The 12,048-nt window shown below is 37.4% G+C and overlaps 2 protein-coding genes across 3 annotated transcripts in view; one reads left to right on the top strand and one right to left on the bottom strand.

The window, feature by feature from the left end:
- Positions 1 to 12,048, bottom strand: part of LOC135693119 (uncharacterized) — a 36,471-nt gene that overhangs the window by 9,397 nt on the left and 15,026 nt on the right. The gene's annotated exons all lie outside the window — the stretch shown is intronic.
- Positions 1 to 12,048, top strand: part of LOC135693113 (venom factor) — a 37,155-nt gene that overhangs the window by 15,323 nt on the left and 9,784 nt on the right. The window contains 14 exon segments of the mRNA XM_065211500.2: positions 201 to 260; positions 930 to 1,088; positions 1,977 to 2,109; positions 2,796 to 3,024; positions 3,352 to 3,561; positions 6,391 to 6,400; positions 6,403 to 6,442; positions 7,411 to 7,420; positions 7,422 to 7,452; positions 7,645 to 7,740; positions 8,171 to 8,365; positions 9,964 to 10,042; positions 10,427 to 10,589; positions 11,766 to 11,846. Coding sequence (XP_065067572.2) covers positions 201 to 260; positions 930 to 1,088; positions 1,977 to 2,109; positions 2,796 to 3,024; positions 3,352 to 3,561; positions 6,391 to 6,400; positions 6,403 to 6,442; positions 7,411 to 7,420; positions 7,422 to 7,452; positions 7,645 to 7,740; positions 8,171 to 8,365; positions 9,964 to 10,042; positions 10,427 to 10,589; positions 11,766 to 11,846 — 1,496 coding nt within the window.

The following is a 12,048-nucleotide window of genomic DNA, read 5'->3' as shown; positions in this document are numbered from 1 at the left end:
CAGCACCAAGGAAGGAAAGGGGGGAATATGGTTGAAAAGGGGGAATCTGGTTGGGTTTGTTCTATTTTCCTTCTTTGCAGTAAATTGACCGTGGGGTAGGGTATTTTATCGCTATGCTAGTACCATTAACACGGAAATGCCCCCAGGCATAACTAGAAAATGGTTTCAGTTGAAATTTATTCGATTTTCTCATTTCATAGATTTACTTTGCGGTGAAGACCCGAAAAGAAGAAGAAGAAGAAGTGTTGTGGGAGGCATCAGTGAGTACTGCTTGGCTTTTGAAAGATTGAAACGGGAAGCAAGCGGGGTTTAGGGGAGAGCTAGTGGCTTAGGCTGGAATCACAAGACGACGCCAAAAGACCTAAGATGAGAGTATGTCCAGGAAATTTACCAATAGGCTCACAATTAGCAGTTACCAAGATCTGTTACTGTCAGGCCAAATAATTACAGACACCTTCTTATGATGTGGGGGTCACATTCGTTACGGAAAATAAGATAATATTGCAATTTCTAAAAAAGGGAACCTATGGTTTGCTCAAAAGTCAAATTTATGTCCTGGAACTGGAGAAGAAGAGATTCCAGTCATCAGTAAGGGAGGGGGGCGGGGGGATACTGCCGACTATGTGCAGAGACCCTTGTAATGTCAGTTCCGTTTGGCCTGTTAGAATAGACGAGGTTTACCCTTGTTTCTTCCTGGCTTTGAGATCAGAGATTTTGTCCATTGCCGTTTTGCTTGTACTACAAAAACCTGCGTTACTGACGAAACTCAGTAAAAAATATAAAAAAATCAGAATAAAAATAAATTATCACCGTATAATTGATTTTGCTGACAAGTTTTTTTTAATTTGAAAGTTTTAATTACATTTTGTAATTGTTTATGTTACGTTTTCTGAAAGACAGCTGCTCATTGACTATTTTATCCCTTTCAGGTTTGCTTGATAAGAAATGTTGTCAGGGCATTTGCTGCCAAAAACTTCGAAGCATCGCCGGTACACTGCCAAAAGGAACGAAATGCAAAGAGCTTCAAAAACACATCCCCTCAGTTTGTTGGCCTGACTTCTATTCATGTTGCCTCAGGAATTTTGCATGTGTGTATTTCTATCCATCTTTGTATAGTTGTTTCTTTTAAAGCGTCAAAAATGGAGTCAGGCGGGTTAAAACAGGGGCTCAAAAAGGTTTTTCAGACACTCTTTTTTATAAGAAACAGCAAATATAAGTTAAGGCTCGCTGTTTTTAATTTTTTCGATGGTCTGAGGCTGGATTGTTCTTAATTTGCTCCAAATTAAGTAAACAGTGGGATTGCTAGTGTTTTCGACACATGAGACAACCTTCATTTGCCAACAAGTTTGAAAATACACCGAAAAACCACCCACACATGGGCAAGTATCCTCGGTTTTTGAGATAAAACATTCTAGCTCCGTCTTAACTTGTTCTTAATTTGTTCTTAATTTTTAACCAAATTTTGAGGCTCGTGTTCTTATAAAAGTATTCTTATGAAAAAGAGTGTATGCTTCAATCAGATTGGTTGCCCTGGATGAAATTCTACGTTGCTTCAATGTAGTAAGTAGCGCTCTCTATAAAAATATTCAAATAATTATTTGGCTGTGCTATTTTTCTGATTTTAAATATGAGTCAAAATGACCGGTTTTTGTGATATATTGACAACTTACCGGACCGAAATTAATCCTTCGTTCAGATTGCCTTGCCTAATTCGTCTCTTCGCATGCTCTATCTAACTTCACCATTTTCTGAAATTACTACCCAGCGAGTGCAAGTTGCTCAATTCCTGTCTTTGTATATGGATTTGAATGTATTGCTTTCACTCGCAAATATGACTTTTTATAGGCCTAGAAAACACATTTTACAGTTCCTTTATTATTTGTTTTCATATGTAAATTATTCAGTGCAAAACTGTTCTAAAGTGTTGTTTTGTTGAAATCATTGCTTTCTCAACTGAATACCTCTGTATCTTCAAGCTCGCGGAAGAAGCGCCATTGGTCCAGATGATGAATTTGAAGTAAGACCTGATGATATTGACGATGACGTCACACAGCTGACAACACGAGAGTTTTTTCCAGAATCGTGGATTTGGGTTAAAGCAGAAACAAAGTGAATACAATCTTTTTTATAAGAACAATTTTATAAGCTGAGGCTGAGCTACTGTAAAATGCAATTTTGAACAACGTTTTATGAAGATTTTTAGCCATGTGCGGGTGCTTAATATTCAAACATGGCGCCAAATGTTTCAGTCACTTTGTTGGCAAATGACGCCTGAACAGCTCCATAGAGCGAAAACACTAGCAATCGCACTGCTAGCATCATCTTAATTTAAAAACAAACTAAAACAATCCAGCGTAAAATTTTGGAAAAAATTAAGAACAATCAGCCTGAACTTGAGTCAGACCAAATTTACTGGTTCTTGTGAAAAAAGTTTACTTCCAATATCTTCTCGAAAATTTGAATTTATACAATTGTGCCTCTAGTGGCTAAGAATGCCAATGACCGTTCGTGAGGAGACCATTATCGGGAAGTATCCTTTATTGGGATGCAATCGATTGATGCAAAGTCATGGCCCATGGCATGAATTAGAAAGTGGGAGGGGGACAAGGCTTCGTTCGCTTTTCATTGCAACTTTGAAATTACTTGCTTTGCAAAAAGTGGGGAGCCATGGCCACCCCGGCCCCTCCCCGGTTTCGTGGGCCCCGAGAGTTTCATGTATCTCTTGCAAACGTGTTTGCTAAAAGCAGTTGTAACTGTTGTGCTTTGAAGGGTAACTTTTTCCATTTATGTCGTAGTGATGACGGGTTTTTGGAGCAAGGATTCACCCTTCCTGATTCGATTACAACTTGGGAAATTTCTGCAATCGCAATGAACAGTCAAACTGGGTTTGGTTTATCGAACACAGTCAATATTCAAAGCAGAATGAATTTGTTTATCCACCTTAAGATGCCACCTTCTGTACAACGTCATGAGCAAACTACAGTGTACGCTGTTTTGTACAATTTCAATGCAAGGGAAACACATGTAAGGCATTTGTGTGATGAATCCCCTTTAAATGATAAAATCACCTTTACATGATGAAATCACCTTTACATGATGAAATCACCTTTACATGATGAAATCACCTTTACATGATGAAATCACCTTTGCATGATGAAATCACCTTTATATGATGAAATCATTTTAGATGACAAAATCTTTAAAAAATCCATTTTATGCATATTTGTCAGATTTAAGACAAGTTTCTCCTCCCCCTACTTTTGCGTTTATGTCGCCCACAGCCCTCCCCGTCTAGGAAAACAGGAAAGACCAAGGAAATACATTTTAGGTCAAATGTCTTACATTTTTTAGGTGAATCTATTCTTCATTGGCCATGCTTCATTTTGCTCGATGGCAAAGCCAGATGAAAGATCCGAGCGTCTCTCAGTTGTTGTGAAGGGAAATGACGCTGTTGCCATCCCATTTACAGTTATACCTCTTCAAGTGGGTGACAGTCCCATAGAGGTTCAGGCCTTCACCGTAGATTTTGGAGACAAAATACGCAAAAACCTTAGTGTTGTGGTAGGTGCAATTCATATATCGTGTATTTAAAATTGTCTTTGAATAAAGCAAACATTTATAACATATTGGCTAAAATCATCAGAATAAGGTTCGTAGGGCACCCATGATCTGCTCGAAATCTAAACTTCACGCTGAACTAGAAAAACTTAAAACGATCTTTCCGGACAACGGCAAACCAAAAGATGTCATTTTGTCCAGTGGCGTAGCGTCCGGGTATTCAAGGTATTCAGTGAATACCCTGAGATTTCTCAGAAAAAATATTAATACGACGTATAATTGTAATAAGTAAAAAATGTTTTTGGGCTATTGATTCTGGTTGAATTCGTTACCTTCGATATTCTACATTTTGTATAAGTACAAAATATCACGAAATTGATGGAAACGATAACGCTGCGAAGCATAGAGAAGCTGGGAGATCTTTGAAGCTAATTTTGAAGATTGAGCTACTTCATGTTGAATGGAGATCGGTCATGAATACGCAGTGAATACCCTAGAAGGTACTTTCACCAATCAAAATGCTCCTTTCAATGAATAATATTTACCGTTAATCAGCTAAAACAATGCTCCTGTACGCTGAGAAATATGCAGCGTACAGCCTCAAAGTTAGTTCAAAATAGTCTCGTTTTGAGATCGATATAAACAGTTAATGGACGTCGGAGCCGTTGGAGTGATGGAGCTTCATGAAAAACAGTAAATATGACTTCATTCAAAAGCTATTGCAATGTCCGTATTACTGTTTCATAATCATTCTCTCATTTGACCCCTAATCTTAATCTACCAACAGCAAAGTGGAAAGGAAAGGTAGGCTTCTGCATAATACTACACTGACTCAGATCTGTGCCCTTTAGAAATACCAATTTTGTTATTGCTTGCCAATCAGGGGTGTTTCTGTTTGTATTATGTGATAGAATTAAAGTGAATGCAGATAGGCCTGGATAATATCCTTATAGTTGCCTGGTGCATTCAGTTATATTGTTGGCCTTTTTTGTTTGCATTATTCGAGCGCATTCAGTTGCATTATTGTGCAGTCTCGTCTCATTACCTTCGATTCTTTCAACCATTAATTTGTATCGAAAATATCACTATTAGGTCATGAAGAAAAAAGTCTATACTGCATACCACAAACCATTTATAACTCGTGTAATGCTCTATGTGAATAATTTCGAAACTTTCGAAAGCCCTTTTGTATTAAGGTATCAAGAGTAGGTGTTTACAGTTACTTCCTCTTTACATCAGTGCAAATTTTAGACGATTCAACAACAACTATTGGGACCTATTTCGACCAGTAAAATGTTACTGACTTTCAATTATATGTTTTGATTTGAATTACTTTTGATGAAATGGTTAGTGGTAATTTGATGCAATGTATGAGTTCGAAGAGTATATTTGCGTTGCGTTCTTCAGCAAAGTATCGTTTTCATCATAGTAATGCCCTGACAGTGCAGTACTTGCAAATGAACCAAAAAGAAAATTAGATAAAATTTCAATAGCTAGTCCTTTTAATCTTCCTATTATCCCCTTATTTTCATCAAGCCCCATTGAGCCACACCCTGCCCCACCCTTTTGTTAAATAGAGAATACCCAGTTGAAAAAGTCACACTACGCCACTGATTTTGTCTTATACTAAGGAGAAGATCGCAAGTTTTCGGCTGTTCAAAAGTTTTTCTGACCGAAAAGTACCCAGTTTATCTGAAACTACCTTGGATTGGTAACACTTCCTTGCGATTCGAGAGTCAGATTAAGCAAGCCATCACGAAATGTTTCTTTGCTCGTATTGTTTACAGCATTAGGAGAGCCCTTTCATCCATTCAAAAGGATTGCGTTCCTACCAACTAGAAAAAGTTCCGTTGTTTATGAATTTACGTGCCAGTGTGATTCTGGCTACTTAGGACGCACAGCCAAAAGATTGGGGGATAGAATAAAACAAGATGTTCCTTTCAACATAGGAAACAAAACTGCCCCTCAAAGAGTACAGCCTCCCCGATCTTGTAGGTGTAAAAACAAGTCATTTTGCCATCGGTCAACATCTTTTAGACAACCCAGATTGTGCAAAACTCTATAATGACGACATGTTTCAGATAATCGGCAGAGCCCGGTCGTCCTTCCATCTAGCAGTTTTGGAACCGATCTACATACAAACGAAAAAGCTGCCATTGTGTAGACAGATAGAGTTCTTGAACTTCAGTGATAATTTTTCTTTAGGCTCGCGGCACTGATTGGACAATTATACCGGTATTGTGCTTGCGTTTTTCTGATTGGCCTATTTCCATCTACAACTATTTCGATATATACTTTCCATCGTGTTCTTTCGGACCCTTATTCTGACGTTTTATGTTCTGAGGAGTGTCAGAAGAAAAAGTTTTCAGCCATTATGTTTTAAAATGTTTGCTTTTTCCAAAACCATTTTCAAATTCTGTATCACCAAAAAACTGTCCATATCTTGAATTGTTGAATTTCTTCTCAGTATAAAAGATGATCTCCTGCAAGACTGTTTTTATAATCTTTAAATGAAAATATAAAACATTTTTACACATGGTAGAACAGCTCAATCTACCTATTATTCATCGATTCACAGCCAAAGGAAGACAGTCACTTTGCCGTTTGAATCACCAAGATTCTGTCTTGGTTCAAAGCTTTATGAACTTTTTTTGCTGTTTGCACATTAAAAAGTATTCTAGAGCCTAATATTAGATGGTGTAATCGAAAAATAGTCTAAAGATATATTTTTCATACACCATTAGCTTTTAAGCTATAGATTTATATGCCTTCTATTAGTCTTTTCGTTTTGCCTGACAGCCTCCTAACAGAAAACCCTTCTCTATTTTGCAGCCAGAAGGTCTTCAAAAACAGGAAACAACTTCCATAGTTCTGGATCCACAAGGTTTGCTTTTAAACAACATTAGACATTTCATCCTTTTGTGAAATTTCAATCGATAAAGCCTTACTACTCTTGTAGAATAACAAACAATTGCTTTCCTACATAGATGATACTTTCTGATGAATTGTTTCAAAAGTTCGAAATGATTTGATTGTCATTTTTTTAATTTCTTCTATCTCATTTATTTGATCTGGTATGTTAAAATTGTAGTGCCGATTCCAGCGGGGCGTGTCATTTACTGTCAGATCCAATTTTTGATATACTGAAGTTGTTTTGCATATTTTGAGGTATTCCATGTGTAATAGGACTGAAACCTAGCATAAATTACCTTAATTATGCATTGATCTTCTCCCTGCTTGTATAAATTGTAATCGGCGCTTAGAATTATTAGTCAATGAAGCCCCCCTACGAAGCCCGCTACACGAATTCCACGCCATCTCTCGCTGTCGCTCTGTAACTGCCCAAAGCCCTATTACACTTACCCCCCCCCCCCCCGGGTACTCAAATATGTATCGAGGACAGGGGAGCTCAGGCTGGGGTTCAAACCATCATCCAGAAAGAAATTCTAGCATAAAAATTGGCCCAAAAAAAAGTTCGTGAGAAAGTTTTCGATTTTGCTCTATTTCTTTAAAGGTTTCTCATAGTAAAAGCCCAAAAAATTACATTTGCTCCAATTCAAAGCCTAAAATGTAGCTTTATCCTTGAATATATGTGAGTACCCCCCCCCCTCCCTTCTGGAATTCCATGTTGTTGTTCCAGTTTTTGTGGCCAAACGCTGCATTCGTCACACATGGTTATGGTTACATTTATAGAATCATAGATTTTATAGAATCTCCGGATATTTATATGAATAGAAACCATTTGAAAGGAGTTTGGTGTGAATACCGTTGGTTGAAGAAATTGCGTACTGCAAGAAAAATTTTATATTGGAAAGGTCGTACTTGAAAATATTGTTTTTTCTGACTTCACAGGTATTATGGATAGCGATGACCCGAAAGGGAAACAAAAAGTTGGTATGTTGCTGCTTTATTATCAAAGCATTTTTCAAAAAATGTTCTAATTTAAAATTGTTTATAACCACTTTTACTCTTTTGAACAGTTTCTATGCTCGGTGTCATCTCGGTTTCAGCAAAAGTTTAAAAAAAGTCCTAGTATTTTTTCATGCCTATATATGATTTTATACATTTTACTGTGTTTGTTCATAGAGGTCAAAAGAATCGGCGTGCAACTTAACAGTTTGAAAGTGGCTCTGCCGGATAACCTTGTTCCTGGCTCTTTGAGAGTCATGATCTACGTAACAGGTAAGCATTTCTGCAAATCTAGGCCAGTTTCTAACCCCCATTCATCTTTATCAACACTTCGTGATAGCTTGTACTTCATTATGAAACAACAGAAGTTTGTCTAAAGACACTTCCTGCTGGGGACGAAAAAAGGAAAAACTTTAGGGGCTATACTCCTTTCCTGTGATATGCAACCACAACTCTATTTCTCTTCTTCTTTTTACTTACTAGAAAATTGGCCTAGTTGAGGAGTTGAATTTGATTCATCCTGAAATTTGTCCACTGGGGTTTGTCAAAACAGTGGCAATCACCACTGTCCAGCGAGCTTTTTTATGGGGTAAAGCAGGTACCCTTTCATTGGGTATTGTTTTTACCTGACTTGTAAAACAGGCTGCTGTTAAAAGTACGCTTTCAGATGGCGTGATTAGACAACATTTTTGTTTCTTTTCAGGGAACTTAATGGCACCAGGAGTGAAAGATATGGTTGAAAATGGCCTTAATAATTTAATCGTTATGCCTAGAGGGTGTGGGGAACAAACAATGATTTATATGGCACCGCTTGTTTATGTTTTGAAGTACTTGTACACAATGAAGGATGGTGTCACCGATGAAATAGAAAGAAAAGCCTATAACTTCATGAGAGCAGGTAAGACTATCTTTACTTGTGGTCCGAAACGAAACGCATGCTGCAAGTTAATTTTGCCTCGATCTTTTTTTAATTTACACAAGTCCGAATTGAATTTTTTTTCTTTAATTCATAGTCAATAGATTAAGACCCCGTTTACACTACCAAAAGATGAACAAAACCAAGAGTCCCGTGGTTTCGTTCTTGTTTTGGCACCATACCACTTTTTTCATCGTGTTTGCATTGAAGCAAAAGGGAGCTGAACCAAATTGACCCAGTTTAGACTTTAGTAAAAAGAACATATCAAGTGGTGCGACAATGACGTCTGACATTTTCAGAGAGCCTCGCTTTAACGCTAGTTTGAGCCGCGTTTTCAATCGTGACCTAAAAGTACCATTCCGGACCATTTACACTAAAAAAAGCAAGCACGATTTGGGAATGGAACCATATCGTGCTTGTTTCTTCTAGTGTGAACGGTCAGGAACGGTACTTTTTGGTTACGATTGAAACACAGGTTAAAATAGCGTTGAAGCGAGGCGTTCTGAAAACGTTGGGCTTCGTCACTGCGCTATTGAGCATGATTCACTGAAAGTTCCGTTCTTTTTACTAATGTGCAAATTGGGTCAAATTCTTTTTGCTCCATTTTGGTTTCATTTCTTTTTGCTTCAACGTAAACGCGATGAAAAAAGAACTATCGTACCCAAGCAAGAGTGTAATCCTTGAAGTTTTGTTCTTTTAGGGTTTAAAACCATTTTTTGTTTCTGTTAATTGCTCAAAGTAATGTAAATGCCATTTGAAGTGACTAAATGACCGTGTGTCTTTTCCTGCTTTGATTGCCACAGCATAATGTGATGTTTTTTGATATTTTGAAAACTGGAACAAACTCATCCCGCCTCGAGTTTTATTTCGACTTCTTGTCCCGGGGGGTCACTTGCGCTTTACATTTACGGGGGTTCCATCCGCAACTATCAAAATTCACCTAAGTCTCAAAAGCAAGTCAAACAGACCCAATAGTATCCACTTAAACATTTTGATGAGACCCAAAAATATCAAATTACAAAACATTGTTGCTTATCACATAAAAAACTACCAATCATTATAACTGAGTGGTTCTTTTATGACGTCATTCCTTAGATTAGAGATACACAATAGTACTTGATCAAACCCATGCATTCTGTGTAGCAACTGATTCAAAATATTTATATTTACTCTTGCTCATGTGTCTGATTTTGTTTTGTGTTGGTTGAAACCATAAGTATCAGAAAGGTAATTTGTAAATCAGGTCAAAAGTATCAGATCACAAGGAAAATTCTTACCCATGATTATCGCATGGATGCACCGTATGTAAATGTTCACGTGACCCCCTGGGCTTTATGTAAATGCAGCCGTTGCTTTTGACCAGCATCCTAAATAAAACTCGTCCCCGTGTCAAATGCGTTTCTGCATGGGCATGACCCCCCTGAACTTTAAAGTAGTGCAAATATAGATTTCGTAATCCAGTTGTAAGAACCAGATTCCCTTTGCATGGTTGCCAAGCATGGTCTATGATACAGTATACGTTTGTTAAAGTTGTACAATGTAAAGCTCACAAAAATTCATAACATCTACCTTCTTTATAGGATACAGAAATGAACTGAGATACAGAAGAAATGACAATTCGTATAGTGTTTGGGGTCAAAAAACTGCCCCTATGACTTGGTATGTTCCTTATGCATTTCTAGAGAAAAGTTTTACGCAGAATTCTTGACACGTTTTAGGAAAATGAAATTGCAATGTGTTATTAAGGAACTTGGTAAGTTGAAGGTTGTGGGAGAATCATCCCCTAACAATTCATCAAGGTAAGGTACGGTGAACCACCCTAATTACTTTCGCCTTAAGTTTTTGGGATAGTTAATACAACGTTTGCCCAAGTCCCCGTGTTTTATGAAAAAGACTTCTAACGACCCAGGTGAATCAACTTGTAATTTTGAAATTTGTTTGTTCCAAAAGGAGAATAACTCAGCAAACGTCTCATTAAAAAGGCAGCTTGTTCATTTATTCGACACTGGTCCCTTACATAAATGTTTTGTTTTCTCTTTCCAGGCTCAGCGCGTTTGTGAACAAAGTTTTCTGTCAGGCCTCTGCTTATATCAAAGACGACATTGATAGCAATCTTATCTGTAGCACTTTCAAGTTCTTGGAATCGAAGCAAGTTGCCGATGGTTCTTTCGCTGAAGCCCTACCCGTTTATCAGAGGGAAATGAGGGTATGATATAGAATACGATATTTGGTCATTGTTTCGCCTTTTTTCAAAAATACCATTCGGCGGTATTTAGCATTTTTAGGGGAGGCAAGTCTCAATGTTCATTGCCTAGGATTATTATTCTATCCATTTGTCCGAATCAATGAGAATGTGCATCACATGCACATGCGCATTAGGGCGATGGCTTGTGGACAAGATTTACATATAATTGCGCGTCTAAGCATATAATCTATTATAATAAAGGGCGCCTACACAGCGGCAGAGGGGGCAAGAAGTGCCCTAAATATAAGAAAATACTAAGCATATAGATATTATAAATATTTGAAAAATATAAGCCAGACTTTCATCCCCACTCTTTTTCTTTTTTAAGAATTTTTATCGTTTTTTGAATGAGACTGGCTTAAGTCTTGGCAAAATGACTAAAAGTTTCACTAAACATTTCACTAAACATTTCTTTAGTTAAGTTGAGCAAAGTTTAGCGAGGGTGGCAAAACATGACTAAACTTTTCATTAAACTTTACTCAACATTTTAGAACTTTACTTAACATTTTGCATAGGAATTTTCTTGCTTTTTGTTTTGTTGTATGCTAGCATAAAAGACTTCAAGTGCAAGGAGTGGATAAAAATAAGAACTTGATAAAAGAAAGGGAAAAGAAAACACTTTTTAGCACATCGATAACAAAATTGACTGTTGAGGAAGACACAGTAGCCCACAAGGAGACGAAGCAAATGTCTCACGAAGGCATTCTAGAGATTTTGGGTCACGTAGAGATAGGAAAACCGTGGAAAACCTTTGGATTCCCACAGCTACCGCCCCTGCGCTAGCACAACAAATGTTTAATTGGTGGCAAAACGACTAAACATTTGCTAAACATTCTTGACCAGAATAAAACTTTGCTCAACAACACTCAACACGACAACACAAAACAGGTTTCAACTGTCAAGTTTCTCGAAATCGGAAGATACAAAATCTTCGCGACTGTGTGTTGCTTCGTTGTTACGTTATGAAAAGATGTACTTTGAAAACGATTAAACAACACGAAACAGGGTGGCAAAACGAATAAACTTTCCAACAAACTTTTCACTCAACAAAAGTTGAACGAAATGTTTAATCGTTTTGCCAGGGCTTTATATTATAACAAGATGTACTTTTAAACGATGTGTCTCTCTATTTTTTAGGGTGAAGTCGATAATAAAGTTGCATTGACAGCTTTTGTTGTTATATCTTTGACAGAATGCAGCTCGCAATGTACAAATACTGTAAGTTGCTACACTCTTTGCGAGTATTTTTTACTTTTGATGAATGTCTGATACATTTTCGGGAGCCCTGTTCACACAATGTTCACATGTTATTTTGATACCAGATTTTAATATCCAATAATGCATGCGGAGCTTTTTCAACACATCAACTAAGGAAGCCATGGCTCTTTTAGCCTCTATAGAATATTGCCCCTTATATAAG

This window comes from Rhopilema esculentum, chromosome 11 (assembly GCF_057945365.1).
Source record: "Rhopilema esculentum isolate cy_ngs chromosome 11, ASM5794536v1, whole genome shotgun sequence".
Taxonomy (NCBI): Eukaryota; Metazoa; Cnidaria; class Scyphozoa; order Rhizostomeae; family Rhizostomatidae; genus Rhopilema; species Rhopilema esculentum.
This window is presented reverse-complemented; position numbering and strand designations above follow the sequence as displayed.